General features: G+C 48.0%; 1 protein-coding gene across 32 annotated transcripts; it reads right to left on the minus strand.

Annotated features, from left to right (window-relative positions):
* Positions 1–618: 618 nt before the first annotated feature.
* PGAP2 (post-GPI attachment to proteins 2) lies at positions 619–20801 on the minus strand. Of its 32 annotated transcripts, XM_037135640.2 has the most exons (11): positions 20728–20801; positions 19607–19795; positions 14030–14050; positions 13404–13514; positions 12776–12855; positions 10638–10812; positions 6487–6671; positions 2722–2816; positions 2491–2597; positions 1771–1879; positions 619–1578 (listed from the first exon to the last, which is right to left on the minus strand). In XM_037135640.2, the coding sequence occupies exons 6-11, from the start codon at positions 10800–10802 to the stop codon at positions 1448–1450; spliced, it is 792 nt and encodes a 263-aa protein (XP_036991535.1). In that variant the 5' UTR covers positions 10803–10812; positions 12776–12855; positions 13404–13514; positions 14030–14050; positions 19607–19795; positions 20728–20801; the 3' UTR covers positions 619–1447. The 32 variants fall into 32 exon arrangements, with proteins under 32 accessions (XP_036991535.1, XP_036991536.1, XP_036991538.1 ...); XM_037135641.2 differs by lacking the exon at positions 13404–13514; XM_037135643.2 differs by lacking the exon at positions 12776–12855.
* Between the last annotated feature and the right edge of the window lie 54 nt (positions 20802–20855).

The following is a 20855-nucleotide window of genomic DNA, read 5'->3' on the forward strand; positions in this document are numbered from 1 at the left end:
CCTGTGTGCTGGACATTGGGGGCTGGGCAGGAGACAGGCATGGGTTAGGGCTCCCCAGAGACTGGGAGCCTTTTGTTTACTGCAAGAGGAGACAGGAGACAGTAGGCTTCATTGTGGTCTCCTCTACCCCCCAATTTCCCTAACAAAGCTCCGGGCTCTCTTGGAGGGGCCAGTTTTGCTCTGGGGCTCAGCCACAGATTCTGCAGTGGACTGGGATGCAAAGCATGAGGAAAAGACTTCCTGATCTGGGGCTCAGGGGAAGGTTAAGAACCATCAGCCTGCAGGCAGGTGCTGTCAGTGGTCATGCCTCTGAACTGTACCCTTATACCCCCAAAGGAAAGAGCTTTACTGTCAGTTGGGGCCAGAACTCCGGGCTTTGCCTCCACCCAGGACTCCCAAGTATCTCAGGTTCCAGGCCTGGAGTCACTTCTGCTTACCAAAATTGGGGCTTGGACCATCCGTAGGAGACTCCAGCCTACAGAGATAGTGGGGTACCGTGTGGAATCATAACCTGCCATGGACTTGTGGACTTATTCTCTCCAACCTGGAGCTTGTCTCTCACCTCAGTTCATTAAACAGACGAGCCCCAAGACGAGCAAGCCTAGCCCAGACCGTTAGCCAAAAATTTTTTTTTTTATTATTTTCCTTTAAAATAGAATGTACAATCAAAAGAGTTCAGGGCCTGGGATAGTACAGAGGTTGGTGAGGGGGCACTACTTGGGGGATAGGAATCTGTGCCTCTGACTCCACCCTACACTTTTGCCAAGGAAGAGTCAGTCTGTCAGTCAGATTTCCATAAGGAAAGAGAAGTGTGTGCTGTGCCAGTGTGTTCTCTGGAGCAGCTCAGCTTTCAGGTGCAGACCACCACCTCCACAAGGTGGTGCCAGAAGCACACACTGGCAGAGCCCTTGGAAATCACACCTGCCCACCCCGCATCATCAGAAATGAAGTCAGGACTAGACCATCTGGGCAACCTTAGCAGGGAACTGTGGCCGTGAGCCTGGATGTGCAGAGTAGGTTATTAGACATATTGATCAAGTGAACAGCCACGTGAAGAGAATGACTGTGGTTTTCAGGTGGCAGCCACTGCTCAGTGGTCCCTGACCTCAAAGAGAGGCAGCTATGTTAAGGCCAAGAACCGGATGGTGGTTATGAACCTCAGGACTTTTTTTAGCACCAGATGGTGGAGCTCTCCTGCCAGCTCAGTTTCTTGGGGCCTCTTGGGTAAGGGTGGTGCTACTTAGAGGTTCCTGTGCCTTCACATGGGTTGGGAAGAAGGAGGTGCTGTAGGGCTGGGTAAATCCATGTCCTATGCCTCTTCCTTCTCCCCTTTCCCAGCTTCAGTAGGGCCCAGAGAGGACACAGGAGGTGGGAAAGGCCAGAGTGGTATTTCATTTCTAGTTTCTGGGCAGTGCCCCCGACCCCCGCCCAAGCAGGAGAAGAGGGTTTAGAATCGCTTTTCCTCAGGCTGGGAGGTAATGAGAAGCTCCTTGTTCCCGAAGTCCCACCAGGCTGTCATGTGGAATGCCATGTTGGTTAGGACAACAGTGTACTCCAGGATGGCAAAGATGGTGTACACTGTTGTGAGGACACAAAGAAGGATATGGTGAGTCTCCTGCCCCCACCTTCCTCCCACCCTGGGGCCTCTTGAGAAAGCAGCAGCACTACATCACTACACAGGGAACACATCACGATACTGCACATTTCTAGAAAAGTTCACAACTGTCCCATAGTCACTGTGACCATGTACACGTTCTAGCCTGGCCTCACCTCCAGTCTCACAATACATGTTGTGCCGAAAGTAGACAAACAGCGCCGAGAAGAAGGAGACGAAGTTGATGATGAAGAGCCGCTGTTTCCAGCTGTAGGACTTGTGATCCTATAGGATGGGCTGTGTGATCACTCTGCAGTTTATTGGATATGTTTCGGTAGCCTCCCCTCTTAGCCCTAACTCCTAAGGGCTAGTCTCCCCTCCCTTAGTCACAAAAAGGGGCACAGGCGGGGGTGACAGGAACGATGCACATGTTCACATCCCTGCATTTAGAGTATAATGGGGCCAAGGAGCAGCAGTGTCCCTGCCCCTCCCGCTTCAGGGGTAAGGAATATGAAAGTTACTTGGAGTCAGCCAACCAACCCAACACCTCCAGATACTGTGGGGAGAAAAAAAAGGTGTATGTGTGGCCACAGAGGCCAATTGGGGTGATTAGAGACCACAGGTCACAGATCCTGACATGTCTTCCCAACCCGCTGCAGCCTGGTGCTGCCCCTCATTCTACCTCCACTTGGAGCCTCCATCTCCTCTATTCTCCAGTCTCCCATACTACCCACAGTCCTAGATTCTGACCAATCAAGCACCCTCCCCAAGTCCCAGCCTCAGCCAAGGTTCCAGTAACTCCAGTTCCCACCTCACCGTTAACTGCATCCAGAGAACAGTTCTTGATTCTTCTCTGGGCCACCTGGAACCCCAGGTCTACCCTAGGGTAGACCTACCTCCTGACTTACTGTGTGCTTCTTGGTCAGCCGCCAGATAATGCAGGTGAGGAGCATGTGACTGAGGGATGTGGCAATGAATACAATGAAAGCATTTTCGTGGACAGCTGGAGGGAGAGAGGAGGGTTGGGAGTGCACATTGCAGGAAGCACCCAAGCCCTGTGAGCAAAGGGCAGGGGCACCTCCTCCCCGAACCCTTCCCCACTCTCCTTCCCTCCTCTGGGCACCCACTGAAGTCCTCGGAAGAGGAGACATAGGTGAGCACTAGCAGTGCGAGGTTCTCGATGACGTTGAGGCTGAAGTTGAGGCAGCAAAGCAGTCGGTAGCTAGGACACGAGGAGGTGCAGCTGAGGTAGTGGTTCCAGTAGGCGAAGGCCACCAAGAAGCGGGGTGCAGAGTGCAGGCCGATGCAGAAGCGCCACACATAGCGCTGGGGCACCTCCCCACCGATGGCTGAGCTCACCGAAGGCAGGTAATTGGGCACCTAGAGAATTGTGACCCTTCTGGACACTGGCCCTTGCCAGGCCCACCCACCGGGATATCCTTCTCTCCATCTAATCAACCTGACCCTCATAAGGTTGTGCCCGTCCCCTTCCCTTCTAGGAAGGCCTCCTTCAGGCACCCCCAAAGCTCTCCTTGGAGACCTCCCCTCACAGGTCCTGGCTCCCCAGTGTTCTTGGTTCTCATTCCCCAACCAGACTGGCATTTGTGCAGGGACATATGTGACCTTCTCCATTTCCCTACACATGGAACCTACACATGGCTGGGAAAGCTGTAGACAGGTTCAGAGACTCTGGAAGACAGCAGCAGAAAGCCATGCGAGAGGTTCCATGAGCCCCGGACCCCCTATTCGGTCCCATAGAGGGATGATTCAGACAGCCTCTGAGCTTGCTCGGAGCATTGCTAGATTCACTGCCCAACTGGGCTGCTCCTTTGACTGCTCCCAGCACCACTTGTTTTCCTGGGCAGGTGTGCCAAAGTGGTAGAGCGCACTGTGAGACACAGGGGGAGCTGAGCCAGAAGGGTGGGTGCTCCTAACCTGTGGCAGTCACCCTGTTCTTGTACATCTCTCATCCATCTTTCTCAAAGATTGGTTTCCTCATTCCTTAAGGAATTGGAGGTCATTCTTTCAAGTTGAGGAAGAAGGAGGACATAATAAACAATGGCAAGAATTGCTGTGTTGCTTGTATGGAGGGTAAGAGGATAGGGGCTGAGTCAACATTAGTTTTGATGGTGGCAAGAAAGCCAGGAGGAGGATCTGTTAGACTGCAGGGACTGGAGCTGCTTCTCCAACTTTAATATGCATACAACTCACTGGGGACTGTGTGAGAGTGCTGAAGGTCTGGAACCTGAGAATCCGTATTTCTAAAAGATTCCAGGACTGTGGAAGCTTCCAGTGTGTTGTCTACACTTTTCATGAACTTTTTTAGACTTTCAACAAGGGCCAGAGCAGTGCCTGAGCCCACAGAGGAACGGCCTGTGTGATTATGGTGGGACCAGTCTTCAGAGATGCAGTTCTACAAGATCCCTTCCTTTTTCCCAATGGGGACGTTGAATGGGTCTCAAAGTGAATAATAAGTAGGTAAGAAATGATGGAGGCACCTCACAGAGCAGGGGTGGGTCTGGAGAAGCACCAGACAGGGGCTTCATAACCTTCACAGAAAAGGAGATGGATTCCCACCAGCACTGTCAGAGGAAACTAAGTGCAAAACGAAGAGAGAGGATACTGCTGTTAAGGCCATGGCTTGAGATACCATAGCTCGAGAACAGGCTCAGGTATTCACTCTGAATATTCAGTGAAGAAGCATCACAGAGGCTTTAGAGACACATAAATGTGGGTCTGCATCCCAGCTCTGCCTTTATTAGTGAGGTAACTGAGCAAGCCACTTCACCTGTCTGAGCTTCCATTTCCCCTTTGATAAAACAGGGATACTACTACCTACCTGGCAGGGTGACTGTGAATACTAAATATATTGTGTGCAAAGCAACTGCAGTATCTGGCACACAATGGGTACGAGGGATGGCCTTCAGAAGAGAAACTTCCCTGAAAAGCCTACACATAGGTGGTGAGCAACTATGTGGCTACTGAACATGGGATGGCTTACATATGAGTGAGGGGTGGGAATCATATCTTCACCAGACGTTTCTGAGACCTCTAAGTCTCCGTACTTGACTCTCCTGCCTCTCTGAGTAGGTCCTTTGAGTAGGGTTAGTGGGAGTAGTGCGTCCTCTTCGTAGATTATTAGTTCTGAAAACTCTTGCCACAATCTCAGCTGTTTAGGGGGGAACAGGACCAGCCTCTAAGACTTAGATGGGAGAGCCCAGAGCATTGAAGGGCCCAGATCCCTGATCAATGCTGGGAAACAGGTGAAGAATAGAGATGGCAAAGAGTTGGGGGGATGCCTCAGGAGGAAGAGAAAATTAGGGCCCCGTGGCTGCCAGTCCTGTTCTAACAAGCTCCGTCCTAGTTTAGGGGTGAGGGCAGAGTTCTAAGAGCAAAGATTACCTCTCTCATCATACACACACACACACACACACACACACACTCAGGAACAGACACTCAAATGCACACCCCATTCCAAGCACACAAGTTCCCCACTCACAAACTATCCCAGCAACAAGCAACATTAGGTGCTATCAGAAACCAGGTACACACTTCACCTCAAACCTCACCATGAGCCCAGAGCTAAGGGTACTGAGAGACAGGAACATAACCTCTTTCCCCAAAAGGAGAAATTCCCTGGCCTGGAGGACATGGCTCAGTGGATCTGTGGCAGGGCAGCAGATCAGAAATTCACATGGCATAGAAGGAGGGGGCTCCAAAAATTCCCTGTCATAGCACCTCAGATATCACCATGAAAGAGAGATTCCCTCCTTTGGCCTCAAATAAAAGTTCCCTGAAATTATGAATGACTTTCTTATTTAACTTACTGTTCCCTGCCCTTCACCAACGGGACAAAAACTCCCACTCCTGTCAATTCCACTTGCTATTCTTTAGACTCCACACCCTCCCATTTCTCCTTACGGTCCCCATCTTGGTCTCCCAGGTAGCACGAACTATTATTATCCTAGCCTCCTCACTGGTCTCCCTACTCTTGTCCTCTACCCTCCTTTCAGGAGGCAGATTGGTTTTTTAAACCACAGATGTGATCATGTCCCTTTCCTGCTTAAAATCTTTCCAAAGCTTTGATTGCTGTTTGGATAAAATCAAAGTGGTCGGCCTGGCATTCACAAAGATTCTTCTTCATATCGACAATGCTCTTTCCCCCAGGAAGTCTTCCCCAATGTCCAAGCTGGGTTATGTGCTTCCTCTGGGCCTGCCACCCCTGCCCTCCCTGTATCACAACAGCAGTCCTGTCTTACTGTGTAGTGACTGTCTGTGTATAGGACAATTTCTTGCATGAGTGAGATGCTAAGAGCAAGTCCATGTTCACTTCGACGTCCCTGACACAGAACCTGGGTCCTCAGCAAAGGCCTGGTGGACCGCTCTTAGAGGCAGAAAATCCACCTAGGTTTGTAGCTGGCAGAGCCCTGAATGAACACAGGGCGGCCAGAGAGAGAAACCAAGCTAGAAGATTCCAGAGCAGGGATGGGGTACTCTCAGGTCAGGCTCCCAGTCTGGGCTAGAGCTATCTGTTACTTCTAACTCCTGGCCTCATCTTATCTCCTCAGGCCTGGCTTCCCTTCCGGTCTAGTCTTTCTTTAGCCCCCTTCTCCACCTCATGATCTCTCTGACCTATTCCCACTTCCTTCTGTTCCCCCTCTCCCCTCTGCTCCCTTGCACTCCCTATAATCCTCTTCTACTCTTGGAGGACTATAACTGAACTCTCTGAGTCTCTCCCACAAATTCCCCCTAACTCTGATTTGCTCCCACCATCTTTTTATCCCTTTTCCCCTCTCTCTGACCCTCCACCTTCTCTCCTACTCACTGATTTTGCCCTTATCGCCATTTTTGGACCTGGCCCTGACCCAGGTGCTGGGGAGCCTGGCACTCACCCCACAGTCAGTAGCCACCGTGTACTCAAAGTGGAACACCAGGGACCAGATGATGCAGAAGAAGAAGCCGAACACAGGGAAAGTGATGACCCACCAGAGCATGGCCGTGAAGCGAAGCCGGAAGACAGTCCCATCAGGGTCCAAGGGCTGGAAGGCTGCAGAGAACATCCTGTAGGAAGTGGTGCCTAGGCAGGGCGAGGGACACAACTTAGGTCCTGGCGGGACGCCTGGGCCTGGAAAAGTGGGGCCTTTTCCAGAGATGGTTACTCAGGGTACAGAAAAGAGCCAGAGTAGAAAGAGAAGAAAGAGTAGAAATACCATAAGGGAAAATAATGCAGAAGAAAAGGAGATGCAGAGAGAGATGGGGCAAGCGCAGCAGAGATAGGCAGGATCAGCTCGTAGGAATCCCCTTGGCACACTGGTCCTGTATGGCCACCTCTTGAAGAGTCTGGAGAAGAGAGGTTCCTAGTGACCTGGACATGAAAACTCTGCTGGCCCACCTCGTTCTCACTGTCCTCATACCCACTCAGGAGAAGGGTCAGAGCTGGAAGCATTATTATTCCCATTCCAAGAAGGGGAGAATGAGGTTCAGAACTATGCCAGGATCAATCACTGGGACTAAGGCTTCTTGACACCTAACAGCTTAAGGCTCCAATCAAGGTTTTCTTCAGGTCAAAGGACCTAGACAAAGGACCTTAGCTTAGACTGGTCCAAGCCCTCCCACTGACCCTGTCTGACCACATTCCTGCTCTTTACCCAAGTTCAACAAGGAACAGTGGGTATGCCCCCAGAACATGCTTCAATGGGACCAAAGACTGCCAGCCATCACACCCCCAGGCTCAGAATGATCCAAGCCTCAGGCCAGCACTATACCCTGATCCCAAGACACTAGGGTCCCTCTGAGGCCCACGCCTGTATCTCCTTTCTCTCCGAGAAGACCATCTCACCCAATCCAAGGTTTACAGGAATTTGAAGATCATGGTAACCTTCTCCACTCAGCTGGAGCCTGCTGTGCTGGGCCAGAACCAGGCCAGACAGACCCAGACCCAAGGAGCTGGGCTGCTTCTGCTCCCTTCTCCCTCTAGGCAAAGAACTCCCTTTCCACCCCCTACTGTCCTGACCACTATGACCCCTCAAGCTGGGCTCCCTTCTGGGGGGTCAGAAAAAGATTACTTTGTATTTAAAGGCCAAGGACCAAATCTCCCCTTGGGACTCATACCTCCCTCCATTAAGGGAACCCTAGTCCACTAGTTCAGCTCAGCATCAGGGAATAGGACAAGGGACAGGGAAGCAAAATGAGCAACACTCACACTGGGTGCTGAAGGATCCGGAGCTTGGGTCGAGGACTCTAGCCGGACTGAAATTGCTCTAAGACTAGAGGGTCCCACCCCCAGCTCCCCAAGGCCTGCCCTCCCGCCCACAGAGTGCCCAGATCTCCACGCTTGCCCAGGCACACAGCCTTCCTAGGACCAAAAGGCCATGTCATAAATTCTGGAACACTATGCAAAGGTAAGAAATGATAGTGGCTAAGGTCAGCCCACAATAGCTTCCTTGTTAGAGATGGGGGTGGGGACCTTTTTGAGAGTCCTGTCTACGGATACAGGCAGATTTCTAAAAAGGGAAACACTGAAAACAGAATAGGATTTTGCCCCTTTTTGTTGGAGCAGGACTGGGTATATTTGTTGGGACCCACTGGAGAGCTAGTTAATCTTAGGACAAATAAGTCATGATCCAAGAGATCTAGACAGGCCTGAATCTGAGCTATCAGTGTCCAGCCTGGACCTGTACAGGAACAGCCAATGGCAGCTCAGGCTGCATTAACAGAGGCGTAACAGCCAATAATAGGAATAGAACAGTCCTGCTTTTGCCTATACTGCCCAAGCCATATGAAGTCTCATGCCCAGATCAGGGCCTAGCATGGAGAGAACAGTGACCAACTAGGCCCAGGCTAGGGGCATATGCCCTAGGGTGAGAATTGCCTGAAGAAAGTAGATGTGTGCTGCCTAAGAGTAGACTCAGGGAGCCCGACATCTGCAGGGCTGGCTAGAAACCAGGAGGAAAGAGTAGCCCTAAAGTGCCCAAGGCAGAGATTCACCGGAAGAGGGGTATATGCTCACTATAACAAAGAGCTTGCTAAATGCTAACTACTAAGCCTCTTTGGAATAGCCTACCTGGGGAGGAAGAAAACTCCCTGTCACTGCAAATGTGCAAGCCAAGGTAAAGTCATCTAATTACAGATGTGCTAATCTGAGGTTACTTCTTTTATTCCTAGGGCTGACCACTCCTGGGAAACTCAGGGCGAAAAAATCAGAGCAGATACAAAAATCCCCAGGTGGATCCAATATGGTAGTCCCAGGGAGTGGAAACAAAATACCCCCAGGGTCACTAGGTCTAGTCCCGCCCAGAGGAGCCAGATACCCCTCCTACAACTATCTATGCCTTAGCTCCATAACCAGTATTACCAGAATGGGTCACAGATATGCCAGATGTGCTGAGGTTATGGATCCCATTAGCCCTCAGAGCCAGCCATAATGGGCACAGCAAACAGCCTACATTTAACTCCATATGCTGTACAAATATTATGATTTTTTGTATAGACTATGGCTGCAGTATACCATGCCTTCCATTTCCCAGAGAACTGGGCTGGGGGCTCCTATTCCCTTATTCAAAAAGTCTGATTCTGGCGTAGTGCTCACCTTCAAGGGCCTCTTAATCTGGTGGGGAAGACACACAAACATAAGGAGACAAAACCATGTGAGAGGACGCAGGGCACTGCGGGTACCTAGGGGAGGGAATGATTAAATTTGCCCCCAGGAAGCTGAAGAAGGCTTTTTGGAGGAGGAGACACATCAGCAGAGTGTTGCAGAGTGAACAGGAGTTGGCCAGGAGAGTAGAAATATTTTATGTATTATCTAAGGTGAAAACTAGATCATACATCCTTTCTAATCCTCTTCCTTAGTTTGCCTGGTCACCCTCTTTCTTCCAGTTCTGTTCTTTCTGATTGCTCCCAGCCTGGATTTCATCAGACTGGCTGTGCACAGCTCAAGGCCCATGGTTCCCCACTGACAAATCAAAAGGGAAAACTTCAAGTCCTATGAACAAAAGAAGTACCAGACTCCCAGCCAGACTCGACTGCTAGTCACAACCCTTTTTCTGGAGCAAGTGCTCTGTATAGGCAGAGGGGAAGCTCAGCTGATGGGGGGCCTTCAGAGCTCTCTTTGAGGCTAATGCAAAAGTCCATATCCAGGCTCTTCTGCTTTTCTGCCTGAGCATGTAGGTAAATTCCTCTCCTGCTCTGTCTGCCAACCTGACAATTTCCTTTTCCTCCTCTTCCTTCTGCTCCTCATCCTTCACATTTCCAAAACCACTTTCCTATCCTCTCCCTGGAGCTCTACACTACCCCTGAGGAGAAGGAAGACAGGAATTATGAATCCCATTTTAGAAATGGGGGAATTGAGGCCCACTATTGGTGTCTCGGGTAATATAGAATCAGTGGATAAACTAGGAGCATAACAGAGGTCAATGCAGGTCTCACCTCCTTTACCCCAACAGCCTACAGACAAAGAACACTCCCATCTTTCTTCCTGGCCCAGCACCCCATACCACTGTCTGGGGGGTACATGGCCATCTGTGGAACCTCAGAGGGCATGGGACCTACCCCAGAACACACACTCATAATCAGATCCCCATCCAGATGGGCACAAATACAGTCTCTCTCATACATTAATACATACCCCACTCAAAGCCATTATAGTCAGGTCCCTTACAGATAGTTACACACACACATAATCACATTTCCATGCAGGCAGGCATAAGCCCACAGCACCACACTAACAAGCTCCAAATGCCATCTTAGCCCAGCCCTGTTCTCTCTCCATCCCCCCCAAAAACCCCATGTCTCCTGAATCTTCCCCTCTATGAAGGATTGTGTTCTGGGTTCCAGGGCTGCCCAAATTCAGTGACCCCTGCCCCTAGTAACCTCTGTGGAAAGTAGAGGGAGACTAATCATCGTGACTTCAATTTGTAGGCATGCCCCCAGCAGCCCAGTATGTTTGATGGACCCCACTGCTAATCTTGTTACAATAGAATCAGATTCCAAAATAGATCCCTTCGAGTCTGAATATGAGGTATCATTGACCCTCAATCCCTACCCCACAGTGTGTAGCCGTAGTCTCCTCAAAGTGGAAGAGCAGGGACCAGAGGATGCAGAAGAAGAAGGCGACAAGTGGACAGCAGACAGTGATCAGGGCCACCATGGTGAAGCGGAGTCGGACCAGGGTCCCATCCCGGTCCAGTGGCAGTGGGACCTGGTACATCTTGTCAGACCTGGGGATGGAGTGGCATGCTGTGAGGGCCCAAGGCAGCAAGGCTGGGACTCAGTGGGGAAGTGGGCCCTTGTGCTCAGTCCTGAGACTGAGCCATGGGTTAGCGAGTCCAAGAAGGAAGCCATCTAGCCCCAAAGCTTGGACAGCCGCTGCCCTTGGACGAGGAAGACTGACTCGAATCCTGTGAGAACATTCACCCTCGATTTCAGAGGAAAGGCAATGAACCAAAGCTGTGCTGCAATGAAGCTTGAGTAGACTGGGAGACCTCCTCACCCCTATGCCTGGATTGACAGGCCTAGGAGTACAGGAGCTGGCTGGTCTAACTAATCTCTTATTTTAGGAACCAATCCTAAAGCCTCCTTGTAGACAGAACAGTCCACCTCTCCCCTAAGTCCTTAAGCCTTTAGGATTCAGGGCCTTCCATCAGCTCCTACTGCTTTCCCCACTAGTCCATAGTCCCTCTGCACCCTTAGTCCCTTCTTGGGCTCTGAGTGTCTGCACCAGAATCCACAGCAGCATGGATTCCATGGAAACCAAGAGAACCTCGACTCCTGGCTTGTCCTCGCCTGCTGCCTCACATGCTCTGAGGGTGAAAGGCTTTGCAGAATCAGGCCTGATGCTGGCCTGAGCTTGCTGTTTACTGGAGAAAGCTGCCTAGTCAGCTTCTGGAGGCTTCCCAGTGGCCAGGGGCCTGTCCACTCCCTCTGGAGAGTAGGGAAGGCCTCCTGAGAAGTGTGACTCCCTGCTCGGATGAGGGTACCTAAGGGCAGGAACTATAATGGCTGAATATAAACCAGCAATCCTACCCCAGCTCCCACTTAGTATATAGAAGGAGAAGTTGAGACCAAGAGAGGGACAGAAACCCGCTCAGGGTCACAGGGTCACAAACTGCAACTGCAGAAAAGTCAATTTAGGTCAGATTAGAAGGGGAGTAAAAGCAAGTGCCTGTCTGTAGGAGGAAGAAAGATAAAAAAACAAATCCTATATGGTGAGTCAGTCATCCCTGTCCTCATAGTAAAGACAGAGAAACCAAGACACAGAGAGAAGGCCCTTCCTCAAAGCCATATGCTCATCCTGAGGGGAAGCCATCTTCAGAATTTAGGCTTCATGTTGCCAAACTAGAGCTGCTTCCAGATACATAAAGAGCTCACCCCTCTACACTCCATGGACTCACCAGATAAAGTCCCAACTCTTCTGGGCCCTGGCCTCGGGGCTCTCTCTTCTAGTCCCACCCTATGGAAGAACTTGACTTCCATGTGGCTGGCCTCCTGGCATTCTGGATCAGGCCAGGAAAATATGCCTCCACATTCTCATCCATCTCCCCCACCCCCCACCTTTGCCAGGCCCTGTCAGACAGTCTACCCCAGTTGCTCAAGCTCCTTTCTCCCTTTAGGGGCTCAGGGTCTCCCCAGGGAGGTGGCTACAGTGAGCTTCCCCAAACAAACACATTCCTTGGACCATCCTCAAAAGGACTGAGACCCTTAAGGCCCTTGAAGGGGAACACCGTCCCCATCCAGAACAAACCCAAATTCTGTGGTTGTAGTAGTATTAGACCCTTCTCCCAAAATCCTTCCCTGAAGCCAGCAGTGGTAGATCCCTCAGGAATCACTGGGGTCTGGAAACTAAACACCAGATCCTCAAGGAATAAACAGACACTGCCCAAGGCAGGGGGATGATCAGGTAGGTTCAGGGAACAGACTGTTCCACTTGGAGATAGGCCTGGCCTCCCTTTTTGCTGTGTGACCTTGGGCAAATCACCTAACCCCTCTGGGCCTATTTCCGCAGCCATTTAACATGGGGAACATGTGTTTTAGATAAGGCCATTCCAACTTGGTCATTCCAATTTCTCCAGGCCTCAGAACAGGGAGCTCACTACCTGAAGGGCAGCTGTTCAGCCCCAATCAGCTCTAACTTCCTTATAGGTACTACTTAGTTGAAAGCTGCTTTCTTACAAGCATCCATACCTTTTCTATAAAGGTGCCTAAAGATCTTCCCAGCTTTCAGTCCAAATCCACAGTTACTAGGTGCCTTCTGAATCTAGAAACTAAATATAGATAGTTTCTTTTAATCCTCACTATATTGAATTTTGCTGTTATAACATGCTCTGGTGTATACTGCACACCCGGGCTTTTGGCCCCAACTTTCAGGAAAAAAAAATTTCATTTTAATTTTTAAATTTACTTATTTATTTATATTAAAAAATGAAATCAATGATATATTCCAGGGTATTATTTCATATATGGATATCATTATTGCTTTTTAGAGTTACACTCCTAGTGCATACACATAAATAAAAATTAAAAACATTTATATAGATACGGAATTAGTACTACCCATGTTTAATGTGCATCCTTATTTTTTCCTAAAAAATTTGGGCAAAAAAGTGCACATTATACACAGCAAAATACAGTCATTCTTCGAGGCCTGTATATTTCCATTTTACAGAATAGGAAACTGAGGCTCAGGAAGGTTAAAAACATTTGCTCAAGGTCACATGCTAATAACTGACAAGCTGGGATTTGAAACTATTCTATCCTATTCCAAGGCCCGCCCACACCAGCATTTCCAGTCACCTAAGGAGGAAATACAGACCAGGAGTCCCTGTGGAGTTAAGAACGGAGTGCTCAGCCTCTGCACACCCAGCCCCATGTAGGAGAGCAGCGGGAAACGGATCAGCTCACGAACACAGGACAGCAGCAGCTCCTGGATAAGCACCAGGACTCTCAGAGTTAGGGACGCAGCCCTGCTACGCTGCACCACGTGGCAGAGCTCCCCAAGAGGGGTTGCCCAGCGGTCCAGCACACCCATCCCCATACTCACCCAAGCTGTGGTTGTGATAAGACCGCGTCTGCGTGCAGGCCAGGTGGGAGGGGACGGGGCGCTGGGCGGGTGAAGGGGGCTGGGAACTGGGAGGGTAGCCCGGGGAGGGGGGGGGGGGTCCGCGGCAGGGAGGGAGGAAGGTGGAGAATAGTGAGGGCGGAGGGCGGGATCGGAGCCCTTGGGGCGGAACTACTGGAGGAAACTGCGCCCAGATCTTCTGCTGGCTACTCCCCACTTCTGCAGACCCAGGCCCTGGGCTCTCCCCATTCATCTGGCGTCCCTGCATGCCGTCCCTCTCTAGCCCTCATTTGTCCCACTAATTCTGGCTGCGTGGGGACAGCCGGAAAAGATCTGTTCACCGGGTTTGACCTGTTGGATAAGCCACCTTGTCACCTTACCTCTCCACTGCGAACCATCACCTGTTGAAAGAACATAAAATTAATTCAACAAGGCCCCAAATTCTCATTTCCTGAGCCCAGTCTTCCCTGGCCCCCATTCTAGCCGAGTTATCCAGCTTCACCCCTCTAAAATATTAAACCAGTTTCGCCCCAGCCTTGGCGATCTTTTTCTAAACTTTGTTACCCAGAGCTGATTTGGAGAATTTCAGGAGAGAAGCGCCTTACAGGTATTGAGATCCAGTGAGGTCCACCCCGGAAACTGTGGGCCAGAGCTGTTCCCGCCTTTGATCAGGAGAGGGCGCCCTGTCCTGTCCGACAGAGCAGAGAGAGGATCTCCAGCTCCCAGCCGGGGCTCTCTCCTTATTAAGAGTTGATCACCAGAAACCGGCCCCCAAGGTTCCCTTCTCACCCTGACTGACCCATTAAGGAACCTAAGGGAGACTCTTGACTGCCTTTGCAAAGATCATCCTACCCCAACAGGGAAACAGGATGAAGGGACCAGTAATCCTTCCTGCAGGCACAGTGCCTCTTTATCAGAGCACCTGCAGGGGTTGCAGGACTTCTGCGCTAGTCACCATCATGACATCTTCCCCTATTTAAACCCCCACAGTAATAATCAGCTCATTTTGAACACTCTGTGTCCCAGGAACTTTTCTTCTTTTTATATTATCCCATTTCATCCTCACAAAAAACCTCTATGAGGTAGATACTATTAATGTCCCCATTTTACCAATGGAAAACAGAAGGCAAGTTACCCACTCACATAGCTAGTGAATGTCAGAACAGGATTTCAGCCTGGCACCTGAGGTCCCTTAATCACTATATACTCCTAATCCCACAAGGTCACCACTTTGCGGATGGGGAAACAGAAGCTCCAGTGTTCATTAACTTGCCAGAGCTTATTTCATACATTCGGTCTTGTTCACTCACTCACTCTAGGCACTCTGTGTGGCAGGCCCTGGGCTGGGCAATGGTGGGGGACCCAGTCCCGACCTGGCCCCACTCTTGAGGGCTCAAAGTCTTATTCTAAAAACTACTTTTCTTGACTTTGAAATCTTCCCACCCTGTCCTTTAAGGTCCCAGGGCAAGTGAACAATTAATAAAACTTTACTAAAAGAACCACCTCCATTTAGTTTCAAAAACTGGATTTAGGTTTTCTACCTTGGGGCTTCGTGCCATCCTCTTTGTTTAGCTCCAACCCACAGATGCCTGCTTCTGGCCCTTGTTCCCTGTCTTGAGCTCTTTCCTGGTCCCACATCTTTATTTTCCCTGTTCATCTGGCTTGGAATGCTTCTTTTCCTCCATCTCAGCAAACTCTACTCTTCCTGTAAAGGTAGTGATCAGCATGATACTTCAGTAAATTAGAAATGCATGTGGTAATTTCTATGGAGATCAATAAAATAATAGAAAAATACTTTAATTTCTAAATTGGCACAGAAGGAAAAACAAAACAACCCAGAAGAATGGAAGAAAGGAGATTTAAATGGCCAGCAAGCACATGAAAAGATGGTCGACATCATTATTCATTAGAGAAATGTACATGAAAATGATAATGAGATGACATTTCATACCACCTAGGATGGCTATAATTTTTTTAAAAAGGAGGACCTGGCTGGTGTAGCTCAGTGGATTGAGTGCGGGCCTGAGAACCAGACAATCTCGGTTCGATTCCCAGTCAGGGCACATACCTGGGTTGCAGACCAGTTCCCTGCAGGCCAGTTCCCAGCAGGGGATGCACGAAAGGCAACCATACATTGATGTTTCTCTCCCTCTCTCCTTCCCTTCCCCTCTAAAGATAAATAAATAAAATATTAAAAAATAAATAAATAAAAAGGAAAATAACAGGTGTTGGCAATGATGTAGAGAAGTTGGAACCCTCATATAATGCTAGTGGGAATGTAAAAGGATACAGTCACTTTATAACAGTTGCTCAAAAAGCTAAACTTAGTTACCATATGACCCCCACAATCTACTTCGAGAATCTACTTCGAGATATAAAAGCATGAACACAATGGAATTGGAAACTTGGGTCCACAAAATATTCATAGCAGCTGCAAGGTGGGAACAACTCAAATGTCATTCAACTCATGAATGTATAATAAAATATGATATATGCATAAAATAGAATATTATTTGACCATGAAAAGAAATGAAGCACTGATCCATAATACAACAAGGATAAACCTTGAAAACATTAAGTAAAAGAAGCCAGACACAAAGGCCACATATTATATAAACTCGTTTACATGAAATGTTCAGAACAGGCAAGTTCATTGAGATAAAGTAGATTAGTAGTTGTCAGGGACTGGGAGAGGGAGAGATGCGGAATGACTGATAATAGGTCTTGGGTTTTTCTTTTTTTTATTGAATTTCAGAGAGAGAGAGAGAAACATCAATTTGTTGTTCCACCTATTTATGCATTGATTGCTTGATTCTTGTATAATACATTTTCTGATGGGATCAAACCCACAACCTTGGTGTATTGGGGAGATGCTTTAATCACAGGTAATACCAGGCCAGCACATGGGTCTAGAGTTTCTATTTGGGATTATACAAATGTTCTGGAATTAGTGGTGATGGTTGTACAACCTTAGGAATATACCAAAAACCTCTGAATTGTACACTTTAAATGGGTGCATTTGAAGTATATATGAATTATATGTGAAATTACTCTTATATGTGAATTATGTAATATAATTTCCCATGTATATTATACCTCAAATTATTTTAAAGATTTTATTTATTTATTTTTATAGAGCGAGGAAGAGGGGTAATGAGAGAGGGAGAGAAAGATCAATGTGTGGTTGCCTTTCACATGTCCCCAACTGGGCACTTGGCCTGCAACCCAGGTAGATGCCCCATGCCAGCGACCACTTGCAGGCTGCCAATCAATCCACTAAGCCACGCCAGCCAGGGTTTCATCTCAAATTAAAAAAAAAAAAATCTGTCAAAGATCTGTGCCTCAATAAATGGCATTTATTACTACCAAAAAAAAGATTAAAGGACAGACAGAAACAGAATAGGAAGGACAAGTAGAAAGTATGAAATATTAGATAAAATCCTGAACATACCAGGTAATTCATTAAATACAATAAACTAAGTGTTCTGCCTAAAAACCTAATTATATGCTAATTATTAGCATCACTCTTCACTATCAAGTTATAGGAAATGTGGAAGGAAATCAACATTTGCTTAGTGCTTCTAAAGTGACAAACATGCCCTGTCCAGTCCCTTGCAAATTCCATCATCTTACTTGACGTTCACAACCACCTTACAAAGTAGGAATTATTGTGCCTGTTTAATAGACAAGAAAACTGGGGCATGGCACAACTAAATGGCTTGTGCAAGGTCTAAAAAGTAGCAGAGCTGGCACCCTGGCTGGTGTGGCTCAGTTGCTTGGAGTGTTGTCCTGGGTACCGAAAGGTTGTGGGCTCGATACCCAGTCAGAACACGTGCCTAGACTGCAGGTTCAGTTCCTAGTCGACATATTGGAGAGGCAAGCAATCAATGTTTCTCTCTCACACTGTTTCTCTTACACCGATGTTTCTCTCTCCCTGTCTTGGTCCCTCCCTTTTCTTCTAAAATCAATAAGCATGTCCTCAGGTGAGGATAAAAAACAAACAAACAAACAGATCTGGCCCCAGATCTTAGCTGCTCTTTTCAATGCACCATATAAGACGTCTAGAATCATGCCTCTGAAAGCAAGTCTCTTGCCCTCCTCTGATTCTGTAGTCCTTACAGGTCTGGCTACTTCCTAAGCACCAATGATAGTGGCATAATGTGTTTTAGAGACTGGAGGCTCCCATGACAGAGCTGGACTCTTTCTTCTTAGCTTTCTCTTAGCCAGGGCAGTGTTGAGCTGTGGACATCTCTGGGCTCCTGATGCCAATACAGTGCTTGGCTCAGCAAGCTTTTGTGGACATGCGCCAAATTCTGTGTCTTTAGAGGTAAAAGAAGGAAAAAGATGATAATGGAGGGGGTATTAAGAGAACTAGGCAGAATAAGAGTATGTGGGCCCAGGAAGCCCTGGCCCACAAAGAAATCCTTCCCTTGGCAGAAGTCCCTGAGAATGATAAGCTTGTGGGCCACATGCCTACAGAGTACCTAACAAGAGTCCTTTTGCTTAGAAATCACCATGGTCACAGGGAACTCCTCTCTAGAGCACTCCTCATCCAATGTCTTACCCTCCAGTCTTCCCACAAGTATGAACTATTTAAAGATCCCAGATCTTGCATACCCACTAGTACTTAGGGCTGAAGGTACTCACTTCCTCACTTGAGACATATTTCTGAGGACCTTTCCTTTCTTTTAAAAAAGATTTTATTTATTTTTAGAGAGAGAAGGGAGGGAAACATCAATGTGAGAGAGAAACATTGATTGGTTGCCTCTTGTACACATCCCCAATGGGGGACCTGGTCTGCAACTCAGGCATGTGTCCTGACCAGGAATCAACCAGTGACCTTTCACTTTGCAAGATAATGCCCAATTCACTAAGCCACACTGCTCAGAGCTAGCCCCTTTCCTTAAAAAAATTTAAAAAAAAAATTTTTTTTTGCCTTGGCTGGTGTGGCTCAATTGATTGGAGCATTGTCCCATAAACCATTGATTCCCAATCGTGGCATGTGGCTAGGCTGCAGATTCAGCACAGGTCTCACAACCAATCAATGTTTTTATCTCACATCGATGTTTCTCTCTCCCTCTTCCCCCTCTTTAAAACAACTGTCTGTTGATTTTCAGAGAGAAAGAGAGGAATGGAGAAAGAGAAAGACATCAACTTGTTGTTCCACTCATCCATGCCCTCACTGGAGATGGATCCTGCAAGCTTGGCTTACCGGGAAGACACTCCAACCGAGTACCAGGCCAGGGCCTCTGAGCCTCTTTTATAAGAATCATGTCAGAACATTTAGAATGGGAATTTCTTGACATTTAAAAAGACTATATAAATAATATCTGTCATACACTGATGCATTATTGCATATTAGTTACGCTCAATTCTCACAACATCGTTGTGAGGCAAGTACCATTAACTCCCTTTTACAGACAAGGAAACTGAGGCTCAGAGGGGTTAAGAAATGTGCCCAAGTTCATACAGCTACTATATAGCTGAAGTCAGATTTAAATCCAGGATTCTGACTCAAATGCCCCACATTTCTACTTTTCTACTTAAGAAAATAATTTACTCCTTCACATGTCTAATATTTAACGTGCACACCTATACTGTGAAAGTCAATGTTTCGGGAGGGAGTGATAAAGCTACTGTAACTGTCCAGGGAGAACTAATGTCTTTCTGATGCACAAAACAGGTAAGGGAGGGGGAGGAAAAGAAGGGATGTTTGGTTGGGGGAGTTGGGGAAAGGTGGCTGGTGTCAGCTGTTTAAACTAGCTTTGCTATTTCACCCTCTATATATTCATTTTTTCTTCCTTCAAACATTTACTGAGTACCTACAATGTACATGGTTTCTCCTAACCATTACCTTATTAATCTTTCTGACACCCCACTTTTTGACGAATTAATCAGTCATCTACCTCTAATCCCTTGCTACCACTAAAAACCTACGGGAATTAAAATTCACCTACCTTTGGGCAGAGCCCATTTCGATTTTGCATTGATGTCCCAGGAGGTGGTGGTGGTGGAGTGGTAATCCTAATAGGCTTTCTGAGCACAGTTCCCTGCTATTTTGTGTGGGACTCTCAGTCACTAGGTCTAGTTTCTAAACCATGTTCAACCCTTCCTTTGTAATGTCAGGCTTCTGCTCCAAGCTAGGCCTGAGGGAAAGGACACCAATGTTAAAGAAAAAAGCACAGGCCCAAAATGTCATCACTCATTCCAAAAGCCCATGATACCAAACTATATTTAATACCTCTCCCAGAAACATAATCTTAATCAACCAGTATGAAACTTTCTGGTCAAGCACCAGTAAGGTAATCTGTTACATAGGTCCTCTCCATCCTCCATAGACAGATGTAATTACATAATAAAAACCCTTCCTCTTCTCTTACCCTAAAGAAGATGTCCAGGCCCCAAAATAATGCTTTCTTTTGCTAATAGTTCCCTTGCCCACCCTTCCTTCTGTAAAAATCCTTCCATTTTGTACAAACCTTCAGAGTGCCTTTACAGTTGCTAGATGGGATGCTGCCCAATTCATGAATCGCTTAATAAAGCCAATTAAATGTTTAGATTTACTCGGTTGAATTTTGTTTAACGAAGTTTTTTCTTCTTGATGAAGAAAACACAGCTCTGACCTCCAATAGCCCAGGCACAGAAGACAGGAAAAGTAATAGGATACAAAATGACAGAGGCCTGCCCGAGCATTAAACCCAACTTGCCAAGAAATCAGCAAATGTATCCTAGAGAAGGCGGGAACATCTGAACCAGGGTTTTAAGAATAACTTAACGACTGGTGAGAAAGAAGTCCTATGCTGAACTATTCCCTTAGGGCATCTCTGAGGCCATAATGTCTATTCTAGGGATTAAGAGAGGGAAAGGTTGTGCCCGGTCTGGCATGGGTCAGGATACAAGAAGGCCAGGTTTTCAGGCCTCCCAGCAGCTGCACGCAAGCTACACGAACAGTCGGACTTCCCAGGAGGGCCCCGAGCTCCGTACTTGGTCTGGCCAGGAAGTGAAGGGAGGAAGGACCAAGGGGGTGCCTTCCCCTTCACCTCCCACGGACTGGCCAAGGTGAGGGTAGAACAGTTACCATGCCATCCAGGAGCCTTCCCTCTAATTGGCCCGAGCTGCAGCAGCTGGGGTCTCTCCTCTCCAAGGAAGAGGGCGGAGCTTCTGTATTACGTCACCACGCTTCTCCCACACCCCGCCCAGTGTAGC

This window comes from Artibeus jamaicensis, unplaced genomic scaffold (assembly GCF_021234435.1).
Source record: "Artibeus jamaicensis isolate MK-2021 breed Jamaican fruit bat unplaced genomic scaffold, CSHL_Jam_final contig_64, whole genome shotgun sequence".
Taxonomy (NCBI): Eukaryota; Metazoa; Chordata; class Mammalia; order Chiroptera; family Phyllostomidae; genus Artibeus; species Artibeus jamaicensis.